The 26,229-nt window shown below is 43.0% G+C and overlaps 2 protein-coding genes across 12 annotated transcripts in view; both read right to left on the minus strand.

The window, feature by feature from the left end:
- The window catches only part of LOC143724301 (SUN domain-containing ossification factor), a 60,222-nt gene extending 51,177 nt beyond the window's left edge, over window positions 1-9,045 (minus strand). For 2 of the 8 annotated variants that reach the window (XM_077217295.1, XM_077217292.1), the window contains exons 1-6: window positions 8,736-9,038; window positions 8,476-8,629; window positions 7,928-8,006; window positions 4,296-4,399; window positions 4,069-4,176; window positions 3,833-3,935 (exon numbers count right to left, since the gene is read on the minus strand). In XM_077217295.1, coding sequence (XP_077073410.1) covers window positions 3,833-3,935; window positions 4,069-4,176; window positions 4,296-4,399; window positions 7,928-8,006; window positions 8,476-8,519 — 438 coding nt within the window. In that variant the 5' untranslated portion in view covers window positions 8,520-8,629; window positions 8,736-9,038. Of the gene's footprint in view, window positions 1-3,832; window positions 3,936-4,068; window positions 4,177-4,295; window positions 4,400-7,927; window positions 8,007-8,475; window positions 8,630-8,735 lie in introns of all 8 variants that reach the window. The other 6 variants (XM_077217299.1, XM_077217296.1, XM_077217293.1 and 3 more) reach the window with 6 other exon arrangements.
- Window positions 9,046-10,346: 1,301 nt separating this feature from the next.
- Window positions 10,347-26,229, minus strand: part of dnm3b (dynamin 3b) — a 55,559-nt gene continuing 39,676 nt past the window's right edge. For 2 of the 4 annotated variants that reach the window (XM_077217304.1, XM_077217305.1), the window contains exons 15-21: window positions 25,816-25,929; window positions 25,172-25,281; window positions 23,151-23,262; window positions 22,842-23,006; window positions 22,192-22,430; window positions 15,777-15,950; window positions 10,347-12,304 (exon numbers count right to left, since the gene is read on the minus strand). In XM_077217304.1, the coding sequence (XP_077073419.1) occupies window positions 12,262-12,304; window positions 15,777-15,950; window positions 22,192-22,430; window positions 22,842-23,006; window positions 23,151-23,262; window positions 25,172-25,281; window positions 25,816-25,929 (957 nt within the window). In that variant the 3' untranslated portion in view covers window positions 10,347-12,261. The remainder of the gene's footprint in view (window positions 12,305-15,776; window positions 15,951-22,191; window positions 22,431-22,841; window positions 23,007-23,150; window positions 23,263-25,171; window positions 25,282-25,815; window positions 25,930-26,229) is intronic. The other 2 variants (XM_077217302.1, XM_077217303.1) reach the window with 1 other exon arrangement.

The following is a 26,229-nucleotide window of genomic DNA, read 5'->3' on the forward strand; positions in this document are numbered from 1 at the left end:
GCACTACACTACAGTACACTATACTACAATACACTACAGTACACTATTCTACAATACACTACACCACATCACACTACAGTACACTTAACTACACTACACTACACTAAACTACACAGTACACCTCATCACATCCAGATGATGAGCACTAGAGAGAAGTGCACTACACTACAGTACACTATACTACAATGCACTACATTATACTACAGTACAGTACACTAAACTACAGTACATTACACTACACTATATTACAAAACACTACAGTACATTACACGACACTAGAGTAAACTACACAGTACACTACATCAGATCCAGATGATGTGCACTAGAGAGAAGTGCACTACACTATACTACAATACACTATACTAAAATACACTACAGTACATTACACTACAGTAATTAGACTACACTATAGTACACTACACAGTACACTACATCAGATCCAGATGATAAGCACTAGAGAGAAGTACACTACACTATACTACAATACACTACAGTACACTACAGTACAGTACACTACACAGTACACTACATCAGATCCAGATGATCAAGTGAAGTGATCAATTCTGAGCTGCTTCATCACACACACTTATCAAACATTCATAGTTCCACAATAACAGCAAGTATGAATAACGATATAGATATAAATACCATTCTTAATGTGAAAGTCCACAGCACAACTATAATGATAACGGCACAGAGGAACAACATCACTAGAATCACTTTTCTGATTTTATCCAGCTGATGAACTATAAAAACATTGACAGCCAATCAGAATCCATCCTGCTTTAAAGACCCGAGCATTTAAAGCGACAGATGACAAACGACACTGCACTACACAAAACACTTCACTACACTATACTACACTATACTACAGTACACCGCACTAAACTATGCTACAGCACACTACACTATACTACACAAGAGTTACACTACATTACACTAAAATACAGTACACGATACTACCGTGCACTTACTACACAATGCTACAGTACACTATACTACAGTACACTACAGAACACTAAACTATACTACAGCACACTATACTACAGTACACAATAGTACAGTACACCATAGTACAGTACACCATAGTACAGTACACTGCACCACAGCAAACTATACAACACAGTACAATACACTACACTATAGCCCACTATACTACAGTACACTATACTACACCACAGTAAACTATACTACACAATACTACAGTACACTATACTACACAGTACTACAGAGCACTATACTACAGACCACTATACTACAGTACACAATACTACAGTGCACTATACTACCATATACTACACAGTACTACAGAACACTATACTACAGAACACTATACTACAGTACACTATATTACACTACAGGAACCTATACTACACAGTACTACAGTCCACTATACTACACTACAGGACCATATACTACACAGTACTACAGTACACTATATTTCACTACAGGACCCTATACTACACAGTACTACAGTACACTATACTACACTACAGGACCATATAATACACAGTGCTACAGTCCACTATAAAATGGGGAAATGAGGAGCTAGTACAGTGATCTATCACGCAACATCAGAGTGCCAAAACGCCATTTATTGTTTGAATTGATCAAATAGACAGAATTTGAAAGATGACACCTGGCTTAATATCGAAAGTAACAAAACACGGAGCTTGCTATTATATGGTGTTAATGTTGGTTAGGCTACAAAACTGAATTCGCTGTGTACACATAAAACATGAGGTCCGCTGAGCCGGGGCAGCAGGGGGCGGGGCAACATGTTCGGTACAACATGGGAGAATCGCGATGCGTATCGTGGGTTCTGTATCGCGTTTTTTCGGTTCGGTTTGAATATTGTTACACCCCTACACTATACTACAGTGCACTATACTACAGTACACTATAATACAGTACAATATACTACAGTACACAATACTACAGTACACAATACTACAGTACACTATACTACAGTGCAATACACTACAGTGCACTACACTACAGTACAATATACTACAGTACACTATACTACAGTACACTATACAGTACACTATACAGTACACTATACTACAGTACACTATACAGTACACTATACTACAGTACACTATACTACAGTGCACTATACTACAGTACACTATACTACAGTGCACTATACTACAGTACAATATACAACAGTACACTATACTACAGTACAATATACTACAGTACACTATACTACAGTGCACTATACTACAGTACAATATACAACAGTGCACTATACTACAGTGCAATATACTACAGTACAATATACTACAGTGCACTATACTACAGTGCACTATACTACGGTACAATATACTACAGTGCACTATACTACAGTGCAATATACTACAGTACACTATTCTACAGTACAATATACTACAGTGCACTATACTACAGTACACTATACTACAGTGCAATATACTACAGTGCACTACACTACAGTACACTATACAGTACACTATACTACAGTACACTATACAGTACACTATACAGTACACTATACTACAGTACACTATACTACAGTGCACTATACTACAGTACAATATACTACAGTACACTATTCTACAGTACAATATACTACAGTGCACTATACTACAGTACACTATACTACAGTGCAATATACTACAGTGCACTACACTACAGTACACTATACAGTACACTATACTACAGTACACTATACAGTACACTATACAGTACACTATACTACAGTACACTATACTACAGTGCACTATACTACAGTGCACTATACTACAGTACAATATACTACAGTACACTATTCTACAGTACAATATACTACAGTGCACTATACTACAGTGAACTATACTACAGTGCAATATACTACAGTGCACTACACTACAGTACACTATACAGTACACTATACTACAGTACACTATACAGTACACTATACTACAGTACACTATACTACAGTGCACTATACTACAGTACAATATACTACAGTACAATATACTACAGTGCACTATACTACAGTGCACTATACTACAGTACAATATACTACAGTGCACTATACTACAGTGCACTATACTACAGTACAATATACTACGGTACACTATTCTACAGTACAATATACTACAGTACACTATACTACAGTACACTATACTACAGTACACTATACTTCAGTGCACTATACTACAGTACAATATACTACAGTGCACTATATTACAGTACATTATACTATAGTACACTATACTACAGTACACTATACTACAGTACACTATGCTACAGTACACTATACTACAGTACATTATACTACAGTACAATATACTACAGTGCAATATACTACAGTGCAATATACTACAGTACAATATACTACAGTGCACTATACTACAGTGCACTATACTACAGTACACTATGCTACAGTACACTATACTACAGTACACTATACTACAGTACACTATACTACAGTACACTATACTTCAGTGCACTATACTACAGTACACTATGCTACAGTACACTATACTACAGTACAATATACTACAGTACACTATACTACAGTACACTATACTTCAGTGCACTATACTACAGTACAATATACTACAGTGCACTATATTACAGTACATTATACTATAGTACACTATACTACAGTACACTATACTACAGTACACTATGCTACAGTACACTATACTACAGTACACCACAGTAGTGCAGACTGCATATTTTTACAGTTTGGATGTTGAATTACGCTTTTAAAAAAGACGGCACAGAGTGTGATGTTGTATTAAGAAATGTAACACTGAAAGTCCCCTCCGCAGAAGTTCTGCATGCTCAGAGTTTGTCCGTGGCTTTAAGGAAGTGTCACCTGTTCTTTCCGGATGAGGGAGGCGTTGCTCCGTTTCCCAGTTTGGTCTTTGGTGGGTTTTCCCATCTCACGGACACTGATGTTCTCTTGAACCTTTTGAAAACTTCCATGGCAGACAGACACAGATGAGGAACACATAAAATGACATTAAAACAGGCGCCTCAGACTGAGAGGAAACCAACATGTATCAGATTTGATGATCTGAGCTGGCTCAGTGAGGTATGAGGTCTCAGTACCTGGGGAGTGTGGAGTCGAACGGCAGGTTTTCTGCAGCATCACACGCAGCTGCAGACTCGTCTGTGGAGAGGCTTTGAGCAGAGCAGGAGTCTGAAGAGGCACAATCCCTGAGAGAAACATCACACGTGGTGTTTTCTAGCTCAATTCAAACTCAATCTAGAGACTGTGGATTCAGGGGGCTTCTGAAGCCTAGCAAGTGATTGCTGAAGGCCTGAGCGTCACTAACCGGCAGGAGAAGCACCCAGAGGATCCAGACAGACTGACGGGATCCGGGACCCGTGAGGAAGAGGAAGACTCCAGTGACTCCGCGTCATTACTGTCAATAACCTGCTGCCAACGACAACACACACACACACACACACACACACACACACACACACACACACACACAAACACACACACACGACATCTGTAAGGCACTCCTGATAAAAGCCAAAGCTGAATGAACAGATACAAATGTACATAACGAGGAGAATCCATCAGCTCTCAACAGGAACACACAGACACATTATACATGACTTTAGACATGAACACGTATCATAAAAACATCATACATGACCTCAGACATGAACACGTATCATAAACACGTCATACATGACCTCAGACATGAACACGTATCATAAACACGTCATACATGACCTCAGACATGAACACGTATCATAAACACGTCATACATGACCTCAGACATGAACACGTATCATAAACACATCATACATGACCTCAGACATGAACACGTATCATAAACACGTCATACATGACCTCAGACATGAACACGTATCATAAACACATCACCCATGACCTCAGACATGAAGACGTATCATAAACACATCACCCATGACCTCAGACATGAACACGTATCATAAACACGTCATACATGACCTCAGACATGAACACGTATCATAAACACATCACCCATGACCTCAGACATGAAGACGTATCATAAACACGTCATACATGACCTCAGACATGAACACGTATCATAAACACGTCATACATGACCTCAGATATGAACACGTATCATAAACACATCATACATGACCTCAGACATGAACACGTATCATAAACACGTCATACATGACCTCAGACATGAACACGTATCATAAACACATCACCCATGACCTCAGACATGAAGACGTATCATAAACACATCATACATGACCTCAGACATGAACACATATCATAAACACATCACCCATGACCTCAGACATGAACACGTATCATAAACACGTCATACATGACCTCAGACATGAACACGTATCATAAACACATCACCCATGACCTCAGACATGAAGACGTATCATAAACACATCATACATGACCTCAGACATGAACACATATCATAAACACATCACCCATGACCTCGGACATGAACACGTATCATAAACACATCATACATGACCTCAGACATGAACACGTATCATAAACACATCACCCATGACCTCAGACATGAACACATATCATAAACACATCACCCATGACCTCGGACATGAACACGTATCATAAACACGTCATACATGACCTCAGACATGAACACGTATCATAAACACATCATACATGACCTCAGACATGAACACGTATTATAAACACATCATACATGACCTCAGACATGAACACGTATCATAAATACGTCATACATGACCTCAGACATGAACACGTATCATAAACACGCAATACATGACCTCAGACATGAACACGTATCATAAACACATCATACATGACCTCAAACATGAACACGTATCATAAACACGTCATACATGACCTCAGACATGAACACGTATCATAAACACATCATACATGACCTCAGACATGAACACGTATCATAAACACGTCATACATGACCTCAGACATGAACACGTATCATAAACACATCACCCATGACCTCAGACATGAAGACGTATCATAAACACGTCATACATGACCTCAGACATGAACACGTATCATAAACACGTCATACATGACCTCAGACATGAACACGTATCATAAACACATCACCCATGACCTCAGACATGAACACGTATCATAAACACATCATACATGACCTCAGACATGAACACGTATCATAAACACGTCATACATGACCTCAGACATGAACACGTATCATAAACACATCACCCATGACCTCAGACATGAACACGTATCATAAACACATCATACATGACCTCAGACATGAACACGTATCATAAACACATCATACATGACCTCAGACATGAACACGTAGCATAAACACATCATACATGACCTCAGACATGAACACGTATCATAAACACGTCATACATGACCTCAGACATGAACACGTATCATAAACACGTCATACATGACCTCAGACATGAACACGTATCATAAACACGTCATACATGACCTCAGACATGAACACGTATCATAAACACATCATACATGACCTCAGACATGAACACGTATCATAAACACATCACCCATGACCTCAGACATGAACACGTATCATAAACACGTCATACATGACCTCAGACATGAACACGTATCATAAACACATCATACATGACCTCAGACATGAACACGTATCATAAACACATCATACATGACCTCAGACATGAACACGTATCATAAACACGTCATACATGACCTCAGACATGAACACGTATCATAAACACGTCACACATGACCTTAGACATGAACACGTATCATAAACACATCATACATGACCTCAGACATGAACACGTATCATAAATACATCATACATGACCTCAGACATGAACACGTATCATAAATACATCATACATTCCCTCAGACATGAACACGTATCATGAACACGTATCATAAACACGTCATACATGACCTCAGACATGAACACGTATCATAAACACGTCATACATGACCTCAGACATGAACACGTATCATAAACACGTCATACATGACCTCAGACATGAACACGTATCATAAACACGTCATACATGACCTCAGACATGAACACGTATCATAAACACATCATACATGACCTCAGACATGAACACGTATCATAAACACGTCATACATGACCTCAGACATGAACATGTATCATAAACACATCATACATGACCTCAGACATGAACACGTATCATAAACACATCATACATGACCTCTGACATAAACACGTATCATAAACACGTCATACATGACCTCAGACATGAACACGTATCATAAACACATCATACATGACCTCAGACATGAACACTTATCATAAACACATCATACATGACCTCAGACATGAACACGTATCATAAACACGTCATACATGACCTCAGACATGAACATGTATCATAAACACATCATACATGACCTCAGACATGAACACGTATCATAAACACGTCATACATGACCTCAGACATGAACATGTATCATAAACACATCATACATGACCTCAGACATGAACATGTATCATAAACACATCATACATGACCTCAGACATGAACACGTATTATAAACACATCATACATGACCTCAGACATGAACACGTATTATAAACACGTCATACATGACCTCAGACATGAACATGTATCATAAACACATCACCCATGACCTCAGACATCACCCATGACCTCGGACATGAACACGTATCATAAACACATCATACATGACCTCAGACATGAACACGTATCATAAACACGTCATACATGACCTCAGACATGAACATGTATCATAAACACATCATACATGACCTCAGACATGAACACGTATCATAAACACGTCATACATGACCTCAGACATGAACATGTATCATAAACACATCATACATGACCTCGGACATGAACACGTATCATAAACACGTCATACATGACCTCAGACATGAACACGTATAATAGACGTCACACATGACCTCAGACATGAATCTCTGGTGTTTCAGACCTGTTCATCGGTGTGTTGTTTGTCATGATGCTGAGAGCTCAGTGTCTGCTCTGAACAACGGCCATGTGGAACAGCAAACCTGCACAGAGAAATGGGTTCGTTTCAGGAACAATTTTTGTGATATCAACTTCAAATTTGGAACACAACTTGGTTAGGCATGTTATAGCAATTTTAGAGTCCAAAGTATTTTTATTTGATGTAGAGTAAACTTTAACATCTGTAACTAAAGTTACACGTTGATGTTTTGAAGCAGCTTTGTCCAGTAATCTGTGAGTGTCTCTTTAAACAGACTGACCTCTGACCTCAGGTCTCTTTGTGTCAGTCAATCTAAAGTTCATCATGAGTCACTATCACACACATGAACATTTAAACCACTACTGATCTGACATATTCCTCTGCCTTGACATTTACATAGTGCTCCAAGGTTAAATCTATCTTAAACAATACCATGGTAAGGTCTAGAAGAGCCCATGGTTTGACTAAGGTGTTTCTGTTGTCTTATTATCACATACACACACAGAAGAATAGTGACAGTGAGAGTCCCTCACCAGTAAGAGAGTGAACAGAGCAGCAGTAGCTCGATCTTCATCATCAAACACACATTATCCCGTCTTCCGTGGGTCTAACCTCATCGAGTCACACACTCGCGACTTCAGCGGTGTGTGTGGTTCAGTGACGTGTGATGAACCGATGAACTTTGCACTTATACACACACACACACACACGTCAGACAGGAGGCGCCAAACAGAGACTTTAATACTCTTTAAAAGCACAATCATTTGAATCTATTATCTGCAAGGATTGTCACCTGAAACACAAACGCGTTTCTTCCTCTATAAAAGAGTTTAAACTTTAAAGAGAGATGATCCACCAATCACATCCTAACCAGCGCTGAGCAAAGCAACATGTGTCACGTGACCGAGCGCTCCACTAACTTACTGTGGGAAATAAACTAGCACTACAGCTTCAAATCATAATCAGAGCATAAGGTAACCCGTAGAAAAATTATTTCCATCCCACAGGAACTGGCCTGCCCATTATAGATGCTCTTTCACTCTTCCTGTTTACCTTCGTCTTCTTCTTCTGGTGTGTAATGGCGGTTGGCACACTCACTGAAAAGGCGCGTTCCCGCCACTACTGTAGAGGAGTGTGACGCGCATAATGCATGAGAAGTTATAACTGATGAATATTTAACAAATAAGAATAAAAACAGTATCCTTATTTCTATTGTTCAGTGCGGTTTTAATCTCTAAAAGTTGAAGGCAAGTAATGCAACAACATGTACATATATCTGTTCATATTTATTTCAGGAATGTCCAAAATAGCCAAATTTCTAACATTTTTTAACATTAAGATTTCTACACTAGGCTTATATGGGGTTGATAATTGCTGTATTTGTTCACCACTATCATCAAGACAAACAGAAAACCCTAAATAAATATTATAAATTAGTATATTTATGTAGTGAAATATATTCAATAAATGCATTAAAAGCCCCTGTTTTATCATTGGGTCACCTGACCACCTTCCATCAGTGCATCCACCAAGCTAGCTAGCTAATGCTCACGTCAGGTAATTCTTTCATGTTTTGTTGAAATCTTTTGATTTTACCGCCTAGTTATACTGCATTAAGTGTAAAATAAAGGATTTGATAGACAGAAATATGTTAGTAATTATGATAGAGAGAAACTGCCCCCTGGGGGGCGTTTTATCCCACAAACTACGACTTTTAAACAATTATTTAAAAAATATATATATAATTATATTCCCTATAAATAACGTATGCTCTCAAACGACAGACTTCCCTATTCATCTATCATACATCACTGTGATATCCTGCAGAATAATATTCTCTTAAACACTTGTTTACTAATATCTGAAAGTTACAGCACATTCCATGTAAAATCCTCTTCTCTGCAAATGCGTGGCTGGTGTCGCGTCTCCATGGAGATTTGTGTATCCCCGTTGTAGTGCATAGCGATAGTAAACATGTCTCTTGATTCCCTCTAGTGGTTATTTTGGGGAACACGGGTAGGGGCGTCCCCCCCCCCCCCCCCTAACCTAACGATCTTATGAGCGATCAGCAGATTCATACTAGATAACACATATAACACTGTCTTTCAGTCCTCACAGACTCCCTCTCGTCGTCTTCTCTCAGTATATACTCACACTTTCATCCAGAGACAGTGATCGTGAAGGGTATACAGCCCACGGAGAGACAGGAACAGTGCAGTTTTCTTTCTTTTTCGAGCAATCGACCAGCATTTTCACTGAGACACCGCTCTGGACGATGCAGGAAATGTGTGTATTCTAACACTCGTACGGCTCCGATAGAGAAACCAGAGCCATGGTAATATTTCAGATCAGCCTCTGTGTGAGAGTCCAAAAGCTTTTTAAAGAAAGTTCAATCGGACAGTAATTAGATACCGCAGGTTCTCTTTTTATTGAATGTTCCTTAATACATATTATTTCATACATATAGAGGTACAGTACATCAAGCCATAATGAAACATACAGAGAGCGAGTGGTTCGTGATTCTCTCACAGCTGGTTTCTGAAGAGCAAACCGCAGTCCCAGCGCATGAAAGTATTATAATAACGCTATAGTAAACGCAGGGTAACAGTAAACAGAGGCCATGTGTTGAGTCCTATCCCACTAGCAGTCAGTCTTACCTTTCCGTATCAAATCAGCCTAATCTACGTTTTACGTAACTGATGTAAAAAAGCTATCAACAGTCTTGAAGAAAAAACGTTGATGTGTAACTTGTAAGACTAGTCGTAGTGTTTTATGAACCGGCCGCAGATCTGCTGTTCTCTGTAAAGCTGTGCAAGCTGGTTTACGCCAAACAATAAACTAACAAAAAAGGTAATCGCAACCTTTTATCTCACAATTCTGACTTTTTATCTCACAATTCTGACTTTTTATCTCACAATTGAGTGATATAAAGTCGCAATTCTGAGGAAAAAAGTCAAGTTTTTTTTTCTTAGAATTGGACTTTATAACTTGCAATTGCAAGTATATACTGTATATCTATCTTATAGAAAATATGTCATTTGCGTGTTATTAAGTCTGAATTGCGAGAAAAAAGTCAGAATAGTGAGTTTATAGAGTTTTTAAATGTCACAGACTCTAATAATGGAAATACTGCATCACATACTATTACATCCAGTTCAAACAAAAACAAAATTCAGCCTCTAATTCACACACCTACAGATAATATATCCATATATTCATGTTATTAATTAGAAATCATACATCAGCTGTTTCCATGAGTTCCTGCCCGCTTGTCTTACATTCCTTAACTAGTCCTGTATTATTCTCAAAGCAAGAGTTTTGCGTTGAACACGAGTAGAGTAGCAAATACATCTCACTAACACAATGAACAGACTCAAAACTACGGCTGTGTTTATTGCAGAGTAATGTTGTGGTGAAGTGTGTTGTGTTATAGTGATCTGAAACACACACAGCGTCGCTCAGGGACTTTGGTCGAACATTTACATTATCTGTCATGAACTAGTATTGCAAGCAGGTGGCGCTATTCAAGAAGATGATTATGAGACTGCTCATAAAAGTGTTTGCAGGTCTAAAGATGTGAGCATGTTTAATGTAACAACAAAAGGGTGTGTTCACACTCGTAGTTCGGTTCTCCTGCTTCTCTTGGTCCGGAAAAAAGAAAACGCTGCATTTATTCCCGGTTCGCTTGGCGTCGTTTTTAACACCGAACCTCAGGAACAGAGAAATCGCACCAGAGTTAGTTTTAATCGAACCAAACCTGACAAGTGCGAACACACCGTAAAGTGAATCAAACCCTTTTAACGACAAACAACATTAACATAAAAAACAACAATAATTTAAATTTCTACTATCAGAACACAAATATCACATAATCTTAAATTATTGTACACATTTATCTTTTAATTCAGGCACACACACACTTCCCGGCTTATATTAAGATATATCACTCACACACTATATGACACAAGTATGTGGACACATACACACACGCACACACACACGCGCACACACACACACACACACAACACCCTGATATTAACACACATGCATGGCTTGGGGGGGGCAGTGCTGTCGGGAATGGGAAGAAGAGCCTGGATGAAGAAGACTAGTGTAGGATAGAGAGTGTAGCACTGACACACAACACACAACGAGCACTGCTATCACAGACACCACCACGGTCACGCGAGTGTGAAGGACACTAGATGGAGAGCACATGCAGGAGCTTTGGTACAGGACAGACGCCGGTGTACTGTTCACATGAGAATGGGCCTGGAACACCACACTCGCTCCAGGAGCAAAGACAACGGCCCCGGGGCCTCTTACGGGGGAACCTGTCGGGTGGGTGAGGGTGGAGGACGACGACTGGGTTAGAGGAAGAAGAAGAAGAAGAGGAAGAGGAGGAGGAGGAGGAAAAGGAAGAGGAGGAGGAGGAGGAGGAAGAAGAAGAGGAAGAAGAGGAAGAGGAGGAGGATGAAGAAGAGGAATAGGAAGAAGAAGAGGAAGAGGAGGAGGAGGAGGAGGAAAAGGAAGAGGAGGAGGAGGAGGAGGAGGAGGAAGAAGAAGAGGAAGAAGAGGAAGAGGAGGAGGATGAAGAAGAGAAATAGGAAGAAGAAGAGGAAGAGGAGGAGGAGGAGGAGGAGGAAAAGGAAGAGGAGGAGGAGGAGGAGGAGGAAGAAGAAGAGGAAGAAGAGGAAGAAGAAGAAGAAGAGGAAGAGGAGGAGGAGGAGGAGGAGGAAGAAGAAGAGGAAGAAGAGGAAGAAGAAGAAGAAGAGGAAGAGGAGGAGGAGGAGGAGGAGGAGGAAAAGGAAGAGGAGGAGGAGGAGGAGGAGGAGGAAGAAGAAGAGGAAGAAGAGGAGGAGGAGGAGGATGAAGAAGAGGAATAGGAAGAAGAAGAGGAAGAGGAGGAGGAGGAGGAGGAGGAAAAGGAAGAGGAGGAGGAGGAGGAGGAGGAAGAAGAAGAGGAAGAAGAGGAAGAGGAGGAGGATGAAGAAGAGGAATAGGAAGAAGAAGAGGAAGAGGAGGAGGAGGAAGAGGAAGAGGAGGAGGAGGAGGAAGAGGAAGAGGAGGAGGAGGAGGAAGAAGAAGAGGAAGAAGAGGAAGAGGAGGAGGAGGAAGAGGAAGTAGAAGAGGAGGAGGAAGAGGAGGAAGCGGAGGATGAAGACGTATAAGAAGAGGAGGACGAAGAGGAAGAGGAAGAAGAAGAGGAAGGAGGAAGAGGAGGATGAAGAGGAAGAGGAGGATGAAGAGGAAGAAGAAGAGGAGGGAGAGGAAGAAGAGGAAGAGGAGGATGAAGAGGAAGAAGAAGAGGAGGAAGAGGTGGATGAAAAGGAAGAAGAGGAGGATGAAGAGGAAGAGGATGAAGAAGAAGAAGAAGAGGAATAATAAGAAGAGGAAGAAGTAGAAGAGAAAGAAGAAGATGATGAAGAAGAGGACGAAATAGAGGAAGAGGATGAAGAAGAATAAGAATAGGAAGAAGAAGAAGTAGAAGAGGAAGAAGAGGATGAAGAAGAGGAAGATGAAGGAGAAAAAAGAGGAGGAAGAGGAAGAAGAAGATGAAGAAGAAGAGGATGAAGATGATGAAGAGGAAGAAGATGAGGAAGAAGAGGAAGAAGAAGAAGAGGAAGGAGGAAGAAGAAGAAGGAGGAGGAAGAGGAAGAAGAAGAGGATGAAGATGAAGAGGAGGAAGAGGAAGAAGAAGAGGAAGGGGGAAGAGGAAGGAGGAGGAAGAGGAAGAAGAAGAGGATGAAGATGAAGAGGAGGAAGAGGAAGAAGAAGAGGAAGGAGGAAGAAGAGGAAGGAGGAGGAAGAGGAAGAAGAAGAGGATGAAGATGAAGAGGAGGAAGAGGAGGAAGAGGAAGAAGAAGAGGAAGAAGAAGAGGAAGGAGGAGGAAGAGGAAGAAGAGAGGATGAAGAGGAAGAGGAAGAGGAAGAAGAGGAAGGAGGAAGAAGAGGATGAAGAGGAAGAGGAAGAGGAGGAAGAGGAGGAAGAGGAAGAAGAAGAGGAAGGAGGAGGAAGAGGAAGAAGAAGAGGATGAAGATGAAGAGGAAGAGGAAAGGGAGGAAGAGGAAGACGAGGAAGGAGGCGGAAGAGGAAGAAGAAGAGGATGAAGATGAAGAGGAGGAAGAGGAAGGAGGAGGAAGAGGATGAAGAGGAAGATGAAGAGGAGGAAGAGGAAGAAGAAGAGGAAGAGGAAGAAGAGGAAGGAGGAGGAAGAGGAAGAAGAGGACGGAGGCGGAAGAGGAAGAAGAAGTGGATGAAGATGAAAAGGAAGAGAAAGAGGAAGAAGAAGAGGAAGGAGGAAGAAGAGGAAGAAGAGAAAGAGGAGGAAGAGGAAGAGGAAGGAGGAAGAAGAGGAAGAAGAGAAAGAGGAGGAAGAGGAAGAAGAAGAGGAAGGAGGAAGAAGAGGAAGAAGAGAAAAAGGAGGAAGAGGAAGAATAAGAGGAAGAAGAAGAAGTGGAGGAGGAAGAGGAAGAAGAGGAGGATGAAGAGGAAGAAGAGGAGGAAGAGGAGGATGAAGAGGATGGTGGTTCAGGACAGCAGAAGCGTTGAGGAAGGGTTGTTGGAATGGATGGAGAAGTAAGAGACAAAAAGACAGAATTAGTATCTGTAGTACTTTGAAGTAGAAAGACAGTCAGGCAATCTGTTAATATTGTTGCACTAGCATGGAAACTGCACATAGATTCAGCGAATCTCTCGTAAAAACTGTAGTGTAGTGAACGATCGTAGCGTCTAACAACGGTAAGAAAATAGTAGAGATGCACTTGGCCGAATCCGATTTGCGATTTTTTTGTATGACCTTCCGATACCGATTTTTGCTGACTCCAATTTTCTTTCTAACAACTATAATTGATTGCATATGCACAGATCCAATATACTGTACTGTTACACAACATGCGTTATCTTTCTCAACTATTAAATCTGTTAATATATACAGTCACAGATGGCACAGCTGCACTAGCATGGAAACTGCACGTAGATTTCGCGTATCTCTCGTAAAAACTGTAGTTTAGTGAACGATCGTAGCGTCTAACAAGGGTATGAAAATAGGGTCTAGGGACAAGTATGTGAACACTGGTGTAAACATAGATACGCACGCTTGATTTCATGCATTGTTACGGATCGAAATTTGTCAAAACAATTCATAAGGTAAGTATATAGGGGTCATTAGTGTAAAGCGTCTTCTCCGTCATGATGGAGCAACATAGTTAAAGAATTGTTGACAAGTTTTTATCTACATTTACATTTATTCATTTAGCTGACACTTTTATCCAAAGCGACTTACAATTGCTATATTTCAGAGGCCGCACACCTCTGGAGCAACTAGGGGTTAAGTGTCTTGCTCAGGGACACATTTGTGTTGGTGGATTCGAACCCAGGTCTCTCACACCAAAGGCATGTGTCTTAACCACTGCGCCATCACCACTGTGCTATCTATCTACCATTTAAGTGTTAATAAGAAAAGAATGCATGAAGCTAGAAAAAAACTTTTTTGTTTAAAAACAGAGGCTCTCTTCTTTCTTTAGATATACTGGATGCTCAGATATTTATACAACAAATTATTCTGGGGGCCATGACACTTGTGAAAATGATAAAAAAATTCAGATGTTGGCTGGCAACTTTTTTTGAAAAATGCTGGCAGGGAAAGAGTTAAGTATGTGCGAATGTACTGCACACTTGCAATGCATTAGCATGTTTATGTGCGTGCGAGGAAGGTTTTAATAAGATTAGAAACAGAAAAGAATGTGGTAAGGAAAGAGTTGTGTGAGAAAAGCAGACATTTAAGGGCTTATTCTGCGTTCAGACAGAAGGTAAGGCAGGTGGGTCAGGTCTCACCTGGGAATGCTAGGCGGGGCCCTGTTGGGCCGACTGGGAACTTGTGGGCTGTCAGCGCTGTTATTCAAGGGCCCCAAAGGCCCTGGACGGGACGGAGGCAGAGGGGCGCCCCTACCGGCCGGTCTCTGGCCTGCAGACATCCTACGCGGAGCCGTGGGACTGGGCGGAGGAGACCTACAGAACAAGAGATGGTCACAGCTAAGGAGAGGAGAAATGTGGCTGTTGCTGGAACTCCTCATTCATTTTCAAATCTACACTCAACCCCAAAGTACTAGCAGTTCCACTCCTGCAATTACTCCCAAAACTCCCAAGGGAATTATTTTCCACTATCTTTTCTTTCACCGAAAAATCTGGCTTCGTTCCATGGTCCATCAATAAAATTGTTGAAGCTAACTCCAAATCATCTAACCAGACCTGTCCGCTGTCTTCAACACAGTCATAATTTTCTGTCCAAGCTCTCTGATCAGAGCATCACAGGAACTGTACATCACTCCTCAAGGTCACATGGAGACGAGGGCTTTCTGAGTCACTAGTGCCGCAGCTGGGCTCAACCACACTTCCAGGTCTTCCAGAATGCCGAGTGTTATGTTTGATGACCAGCCAGTACATGCTGTAGTACAGGGATATCCAGTCCTTCTCCTGGAGGGCCACCTTCATCCGAGTGTAGCACCAGCCCCAATTAAACATCTGCACCAGTCTATCAAGGCCTTCAGTATCACTACAAACCTGCAGCCCGGCATGTTGGAGCTAAACTGTGCCTGACGGTGTCTCTCCAGGAGCAGGACTGGACACACTTGCTCTAGTAGGACACTGGGAGACTCCCACTCTTGTGGGACAGACAAGCTAATGTCTTTAAAGCAGCAGTCATGGGGGCTTTAACTTCAGCTGTGTCTCCACTGAGCTCTGCCTGTGAGTTTTGGATGGGATGCGATGGTCAAGAACAGAAGACTTGAAACTTGAGATTTTGAGATTACCCTCTTTGTTGTATGTAATGTTAGTCAGGAGAGACTGTCAAATTGCTGTCAGAAAGGGTCCCTTCAGAGCATTCAACTGCAGGTGGAAGCAGTGGTATATGACAACATTTAAAGGGGTGGTAAAAGACATTTTTTCAAAGGCTTGATTGTGTGTTGTGGGGTGCACAGTAACATGTTGTGGCGAGGGGGACGTGGTTTTGCGAAGTCTGTAGCTAGAGACGAGTCAGCGGGCTGTGCGATGAGTAAGTGGGTCAAGTGCAGATGATGAACACCTGTGTCTGATTGCATTGATTGGCGTGGAGACCGCATATATATTAGCTGCCGGGAATGAGAGAGGAGTGAGAGAGGCCTGGGACTCGCACGCGACTGCAACAGAGCACTCTGGCAAACGGACTGAATTGGTTCAAATAGAAAAGAGTGTTTTGGATATTGCTGTAGTGTTTCACTACGGTGAAGGCGCACAAGCGCACCTTTTTGTTTTCTTTATTTTTGTTACTAAATAAAGTGCGAGTCCCAATTCCGCCGACCCTGTCTTCTTCTTCCTACACATACGCTGAGTTTCATTACACTGGTACCGAAACCCGGGAAGAAGAAGACTGCCGCCGCCATGCAGACCCCGCCAGGAACGCCATTTGCGGACCTCATTCAAACGCTTGCGGGTCTTCACAGGGAACAACACCACGCCCAGCTCGCCGTAAAGGAGGAGCAAGACCAGCGGTTCCAAATGCTTCTCCAAGGCCAGCAAGAAGACCGCGAGCTGTTCCGGAGCTGGCTCGACCGGGAGATTCGGGCCGTCCCCGATCCAGCTACGGCCTCGGCCCCGCCCCTGCCTCTCAATAAGATGGGACCCCAGGATAACCCGGAGGCATTCCAGGACCTTTTTGAGAGGTCTGCCGAGGCCCGGGGATGGCCCCGAGCGGACTGGCCCATGCGACTCATCCCACTGCTATCGGGAGAGTCGCAGATAGCCGCCCACCTACTGCCAGTCCAGAATCTCCTGGTCTATGAAGACCTGAGGCGCGCCATTCTTCAGCGGGTTGGCCGGACCCCTGAACAACATCGCCAGCGGTTCAGATCCCTGACCCTGGAAGAGTCCGGCCGACCCTTCGTCATGGCGCAACAGCTCCGGGATTCCTGCCGCAGATGGCTGATGGCCGACGGAGGCGACGTCGAGGACGTTATCAACAAGGTGGTACTGGAACAATTCATCTCCAAACTGCCCAAGAAGACCGCCCAGTGGGTCCAGTGCCACCGCCCGACGTCGCTGGACCAGGCCATCCACCTGGCGGAGGATCACATGGTGGCGTGCCCAGGGGTCGGCGAGCCCCTTCCATCTGTCTCTCTCTCTCCCTCTCTCTCTCTCTCGTCCCCTTCTCTCCCCAAACCTGTCCCCCTTCCCAGGTCTCGTGGGGGGCTGATGCCCCGGCCGGCGCCGAGGTGGAAAACGGGGGCTCCGGCGGAGCCTGTCCCCGCATTCAGGGCCCCACCCAGGGGGGCTGCGTCCGTCGACCACTCCGCCCCGATTCCGGCAGCCCTGCGCTCTCCACGCCAATCCCTTGACCCGCTTCCCGCCACTGGGGCGGCGGGGAGGCCTGGGCCGGCCTGTTGGCGCTGCGGGGACCCGGGACACTTTATCGACCGGTGTCCGGTGATGGAGGTGGGGACGCTGATCCGGGTTCCCGACACGCCACAGGCTGCCCCTGATCAAGCTGGCCTGTACCAGATACCAGTGAGTATCAAGGGGGGTACTTATCAGGCTTTGGTGGATTCAGGCTGCAACCAAACCTCCATTCATCAAAGCCTGATTCAACCTGGGGCATTGGATAACAGCCGCATGGTTAAGGTGCGGTGTGTGCACGGGGTGGTGGTAAGTTATGCTATAATGCCTGTGGTAATTCAATTTAGGAGACAAAAGCATAGCATAGAGGTAGCAGTTAACCCACACCTCCGGTATCCGCTAATTCTGGAAACGAATTGGCCTGCTTTTAGTAAATTATTGGGGTCTTTATGTGCGGATGCCTCTTGGGAAAAGAAAAGCAAGGGAGAGACAGCGGTTGTTCAGGTGGGAGATGCTGAGCCGGGACCTCTGGCATCTGGTGCAGGGGAACGGAGTACTCTGGAGAGAACTATCCTCACAGAGCGCGATGATTTTCCCCTGGAGCAGTCCCAGGACGAGACGTTAAAACATGCGTTTAATCAGGTCCGTTCTATCGACGGCCAGGTACTCCACCCAGACCAACCGCTCTCTTATCCCTATTTTGCTATTTTAAAAGATAAGTTGTATCGGGTGACCCAAGACACCCAGTCAAAAGAGGATACAACGCAGTTGTTAGTTCCTAAAAGCCACCGGGAAATGCTTTTCAGGTGGCTCACTGTAATCCAATGGCCGGGCATTTAGGTCAAACGGCGACAGTAAACCGTCTCATGGCCCGGTTCTTCTGGCCGGGCATTCACGAGAATGTGCGCAAGTGGTGCGCGTCTTGTCGTGAATGTCAGTTGGTGAATCCACCGGCCAATCCAAAAGCACCATTGTGCCCCCTTCCGCTAATGCAGGTCCCCTTCGAACGAATTGGTATGGACCTCATCGGGCCATTGGAACGGTCAGCACGTGGGCACCGCTTTGCGTTAGTCCTGGTGGATTACGCAACGCGGTACCCTGAAGCATTTCCGCTCCGTAACATTTCTGCCAAAAGTGTTGCGAGCGCGCTCTTTTCGTTAATCTCCCGGGTGGGAATCCCCAAGGAGATTCTCACCGATCAGGGCACGGCGTTTATGTCACGAACTATTCGCGAACTCTATGAATTATTGGGCATTAAATCGATTCGCACTAGCGTCTACCACCCACAGACAGACAGATTAGTGGAACGGTTTAATCGCACTTTGAAGTCCATGATTCGAAAGTTCGTTCACGAAGACGCCAAAAATTGGGATAAGTGGCTAGAACCCCTCTTGTTCGCTGTACGCGAGGTCCCCCAAGCCTCCACGGGGTTTTCCCCCTTCGAGCTTCTCTATGGGCGTCAGCCCCGCGGGGTGTTAGACGTTCTTAGAGAAGCTTGGGAGGACGGACCGTCCGCTAGTAAGAACGAAATTCAGTATGTCTTGGACCTGAGAACAAAACTCCACACTTTGGGGCAGCTACCAATGGAGAATTTGTTACGGGCCCAGGACAGACAGAGTCAGCTGTACAACAGGGGGGCTCGACTTCGGCAATTTGCACCGGGAGATAAGGTGCTTGTATTACTCCCTACTTCTAGCTCTAAATTTGCGAAGTCTGTAGCGAGAGACGAGTCAGCGGGCTGTGCGGTGAGTAAGTGGGTCAAGTGCAGATGATGAACACCTGTGTCTGATTGCAGTAATTGGCGTGGAGGCCGCATATAAGCTGCCGGGAATGAGAGAGGAGTGAGAGAGGCCTGGGACTCGCACGCGACTGCAACAGAGCACACTGGCAAACGGACTGAGTTGGTTCAAATAGAAAAGAGTGTTTTGGATATTGCTGTAGTGTTTCACTACGGTGAAGGCGCACGAGCGCACCTTTTTGTTTTCTTTATTTTTGTTACTAAATAAAGTGCGAGTCCCAATTCCGCCGACCCTGTTTTCTTCTTCCTACATCCACGCTGAGTTTCATTACACATGTGTTCATGCTTCGTTTTAAAAAAAAAATCATTATTTTACCTTTATTCTACACTGCTCTGTCCCTCCTTGTAAAAACGGTCTGATGGTTTCCTGATTCTATGAAGCCAGTCCCTCAAAACTACGCAATGGGCTCAGATTGGTTAGCTGGCCCAGTGTGTTGTGATTAAATTACCGCCTAGTGCACGTTTTTCGGAAACGTCACGCCCCTTACCTTTACCGGTATTTTGTGTTTTGGTGTATTATAAACAATGGTGTCAATAAAACCAATCGGACCCAGAGAATGTTAGTGAAGATGATCGAGCAGAACCTGTTCAAGAACGGCTGTTAAACGACATTTCAGAAAGTTTTTTGTTGTTGTTGTTGTTGTTGTTTCATTATTTTATTGCTATGTTATTTAATTGTACTTATTATTATAGTATTACAAAAAATAAGCTTCATAAACAAGAATTTCATATAATCATTCTAACAAATTATACTACAGTCCTCAAAGGGATTTTTTTGAGTACAGACTGCGGATCTATAGTGATCGTTTCTGACTGTATGGCACCGTTACTTTTGTATTTTTTGAACGATTGTAGCCAAATATCTGTCGCCAGAACTATTAACCCAAAACGAACACTAAACCATGGCTTTACAGTAGCCAAATCAAACACAGAACCATGTTTAGCATGCCTGTAGATAAACAAGTATGTAGATAAACAATACATAAAAGCTCTAATCAAAGAATAATTTACACTAATTCCAAGTTCGCTGTTGAGATTAAAAAAAAGTTTGTAACGTTAGGTGTTTGTCACTTGAAAAGTGAAATCGTGTTTTACCACCCCTTTAAGATAAAGTCCATGGAGAGCAGTTGGTAAGCACTGCAAATTTCAAGAGGTTTCATGTGAATGTGACTGAGGAAGACTGTGGAGGAAACGAGATGGTCAGCCATATGAACTAGGGTGTTATACACTCTAGCTCTTGCCTGGATTGGTCTCTATCCATCATGGATCCCTCTAATGATCGCCATGAGTGGTTTCATCACTCTGTCTCTTCTCCACTGATAGCTGATGTGTTGTGGCTGTCCTAATGTACTATGACATCCAGGTAATCACTAGATAAAGTGTTTGGGGGAAAAATAGCAAAATTGTCTTTCCTCTTTTATCAGTTATGGAAAAGTTGGAGAGGGAATGGTCTGAAATCAACATCTTAAAACAGACCACCAGCACTATGTCCTCACTTGTCCCATTGAGGTTTTCAAGGATAATATATGTAGCTAATGCATTAAGGAGTCCAAGGACACCTGGTCCAGCCAGACGGTTCTGGCACCAGAACCACCCTGCAGAAATGACTCCATTGGTAGAGCACATAGGAAAGGCCAGATTCATAATCAGCCTCGACCTAACTGCAATTTCTAGTGTCCTACAGTTCAGTTTGCATGGGGTAACAGTGTATGACACCTTGAGTCCTCCACCGACCACACCATGACCACAGTCATCGGACCATGTTCTGCACCTCCAGTTGACCCACTGGATTACAGCATTGTACTTCCATACTTCCCTTTTGAGCAATCCAGCATAAACCAGCATGAATTATATGTTGGTCCAGGCTGATATGCTGGTTAGAGCTGGTATGGTGCTGGTCTAGCTGGTGGACAAGCATAGTCATGCTGTTCTCAAGCAAACCTGGCTGATCCACCAGCATGTTCACACTCCTTTATGGTTGAGGCACAGGCAAAGACGACCCCAGGACAACCTTTTTTACACTTGAAAATTAAAGAGCCATTTTCTCATCCATGATTGAGGCATATCAGACTGGGAGTGAGTTACCTCCGAGAGCCGCCCTGCCCGGCCTGCAGCCAGGAGCTGTCCACAGGAGGCGGCAGCGGGGTGGTGATGGTGGAGGTGGAGATGTCCCCGATGATAGCCAGCGCCTCCTTCAGGGCATGGTGTGTGCGCAGCACCTCTTCCCTCCGCTGGACCTGCTCCTGAGACTCATCCATCAGGGCGTTCTGGTCTCCGGTCGAGTACAGCTGGGCCAGAAGGTCTGCGTTGATGAAGTCTTTCACCTGAGGAAGAGGAGCATGATGTTCACTAGATCATATTATCATGCAAATACAGTACACTCAGGGGTTATGAGCTTACGCTCTTATTCCATACAAAGGCACAGACACGCGAGTGTATCAAGCACACTTTCCAAGAATTAACTCTTTCTGATTAACTGTACTGGAGCTTCAGGTGCTTCAATGAAATAAAATCGAATAGTGAGTTCACAATGTTTCAGTTGGAGCATATACATGATTTTGTGAATACAGTAATGCTCTTGAGTACCAGAGGCAACATTCCCAGTTTTCTGCCCTCTCTCAGATATAGTGTTTTGTATTTGATCTTGTTAACAGTGACGGTTCAAATAATAAGCATTCGAATAATCAGCTCCAAAACAATCAGAAATCAAATCTCTCATGGTGCATCCCGCTTACATTATTGATCATGAGATGCATGATGCTCTTGGGCATGAGGTCCCGGATACACTTGTTGACAATGGCCATGTAGGAGTCCACCAGGTTGCGGATGGTCTCCACCTTCCTCTCCAGCTGAGGATCCATGGAGAAGTTCTCTGACGGACCAGAACTATCACTCTCCACCTGGCAGGAAGAGTCAAGGGACACAAAGTGGCCAACGGTTAAGATAAGTGACGAGGAAGATGGTTCATGCTTCAGATTTTGAGGCGTATCTCAGTAAGTGATCTTAAGTGTGTACTGATGTTTCAGACATGAGCCATTACACACCACGGCCCTTTCCGGATAGACTCCGGCCCGCAGGAGCGACGCTCTCCAGCTGTCCACCTCCTCCAGGGTGTCGCAGGCCAGCTCCAAGAAACGACTGTCCTTAAAGACGTTACTGAGGGAAAACAAGCCGTCATTCAAATGAAAACCTCCGCCAAGCTCTTCCAACATTCACCAAAAGGTGAAAAGAGGAAACAACTGTAGATCACGTCAGAAATCAGCACAGATAACAAAGCATTGCAGGACCTCTTGAAAATCTCTAGGACAAAATTGAAAAACTCAAGTTAGATGCCTGAAGCATGACAGCTTTCACTGGGACTGTGGTATGAAGATTAACCCAGTCAGGCTTTTGTGTATGTGTCATCATCATAACCATAAAGTTAGATTAAAGGGAAAAAAAGACTAACTTCCAAATTTCTTGAGTCTAAACTGAATTGCGAAAAAAGGCCCCCAAGAAAAACAAATCAAAAAAAGGAATGAATGAAGTTCATTCTACAGAAAAGGTCTGTTCACATCAAGAATGATAACTATAATGACATTATTGTCCACACAAACTCACAATATCAGTCTGTTTATTAAAACAGTTTTGCTGTCTGACGCTTTAAAAGCACAAGTTCTTTAAAGCAGGATGGATTTTGATTGGCTGTCAATATTTTTATCATTAGCTATATTTTCATCTGGATATTTTTTATGTGCATTTCGGAATATTGCATAAAAAATGCTGGATGGAAAATCCAAGCTGCACATAAATTCTAAAAATGTGCATGTGGCGAGCAGGACGAGGCCGAGGGCCATGAGAGTGTGGCAACAGTGGAGGTGGCGCTCATCAGTAATCACGCCGCACCCTCACGGCCCACGTCCTGCTCGCCACAGCGCATAAAAAAACGAATGTGCTGAATTGAGTCAGATACATTTTTACCAACCAACAGACTAAACAGCAGCATCCGCCTGCAACGCAAGATAACAAGACTGCATTTATTGCGTTTCAAGTCAAGTAATTTATTACATAGGAAAATGATTATATACAGTGGCTTCTCCTACTTTTCAAAGTGATATTTAGCTATTTAGTGATATTTAGATATTTATTTTATTCTCGTTGATTCACTGGATGGAAACAGTGCTTTAATCGCAAACATTTTATGCAATATTCCAATTTTGCACATAAGGTCAATTCTCAAATTTGAAAGGAAACGCAGCGATTCATCATCTCGAAAAGATAATCGTCAAAGTGATACCAATGATATTGTTCCTTGTATATTGTGTCGTTATTGTTACTATTTATACATTGCTATTCTCAATGAATTGACCGTTCGCAAAGACCCGCCCCCTTTAGTTACTGTTGCTATGTCCGACAAGCCACCCCGCTCTCACGCCACACACCATGTTCTCACACAGTGAAAAATACATCGCGGAGCAGAGGACACTGACAACGCGCTGACAGACACGACAGACCAAGTCACTTTTGATATGAAAAAAAGTAACAACTTTCAAATTTGGTCATTTTTTAACGAGAAATACCATTTTGTGGCTCTTTAATGTGCCTGACCGATCGCAGTAGTGCCTCATTTAAAGCTGCTCGTGAACTGAGCATCTTCCTTCTAGTTAGCATCAAATAAACATGAATGAACAAGAAGGAATGTTATTTTAACCACGGAAAGATGTCAGTACACTTAGTTTTTCAAGTTCAAATCCTCCAACATTATTCTACTAACTCTCCTGACTTCTTTGTCGGACAAAAATGGCGGATTCGGCGGATGGCGGATTATATTTGGTCGGACGCCTGTCAATCAAACTCATTGCGAAGGGTCAATTGGAATGATTTTTAAACTTTTTTTAAAAGTTTTGTTAAATCCTCATTGCTTACACAGTCTTAAGTCCCAAAAGTTTTCTCTTGCTGATGAAAATCTGCTGTGGCCATTGAGAACTGATGACATGAAATTAGTTCATGTCAAAGAGCTCTGACCATGCTAAAATTTCTATTAAACCAAAAAAAAAAAAGGAAAGAGAGAAATCAGCCCATTTACCGCTGCTCTGTGTTGAAGATGGAAAACATGTGCTTGCTGGACATGAAGCTCTTCTCCACGTCTCTGACCTTCAGATTGTCCAAGGGCAGCATGTACTTCTTCTCCTTCTCCTGTGGGATCAGCAGCAGTGTTTGATAAGGCAATGCAAACTCATTCATGGTGTCATCAGACTCTCCTTGTAAACTTTTTTTTAATAATCTTTATAATCTTTTATAAACAACTACTGCAACAGCTGTAAATGCAGGTAAATGGGGAAAAAAGAATGTTGGAAGGAGAATATTTATTATTTAAAAACAGAATTATTTGTGAAATGTTGGAGTGTTTAAGATGTTAAACAGTTCAAATGACGCTCATTGGTTGACTTGTCTGCAAATGTTTAACTGTCTCAACACTGATTCGACCAATGGCGTGAGTTTGTGGGCGGGGTTATATGTTTGTCTGGTCAATGGCTGACAGGGGGAAGCCAGTGATTATTTTAGAAGTTCTGATTGGTAGGAAATGACAAACAGCTTTAATGAACACACATGAATGGAGAAGATCTGACTGTTTCTATATAGAGTATGTGCAGGTCTACTTTTTCATATCAGCTCGTGATGCATAAGACGATATGGTTGAATGTCCCTCTTCAGGACGAATGCGCTCACCTCGTCATCTTTGAACCAGGACAGGCTCTCGGCGGTCAGCACAAACCAGTACTCCTTCGCTCCGCCTTTCATGATGCTGATGTTATTGATGGTCAACCAGCCCTTACGGATGACCTGACGGAGGAAACGACATGCGTGACATCGCAAACTCGGTTACATGCAGAAACACAACACTGATCAACACACATACGACACTGATCAATGCAAAGTGTGGATAAGTAAAGTCTGTGATCGATGGGAGAAATCAACAAGGTGAGGCATGTGTAAAAGAAGACGTGTAAAATACTTGTCTGTGACAAGAAATGAAAAAAATTTGTTAGTATTGTAGAAATAGAGAACAGACAATAATAGTGCACTATATGAGAGAACAGGGGCCGACAGTCTCGTGTCTCATTCCCACTGAACGAAGGATTT

This window comes from Siphateles boraxobius, unplaced genomic scaffold, assembly GCF_051911475.1.
Source record: "Siphateles boraxobius isolate OS27281-9 unplaced genomic scaffold, OSU_SipBor_1 72, whole genome shotgun sequence".
NCBI lineage: Eukaryota > Metazoa > Chordata > Actinopteri > Cypriniformes > Leuciscidae > Siphateles > Siphateles boraxobius.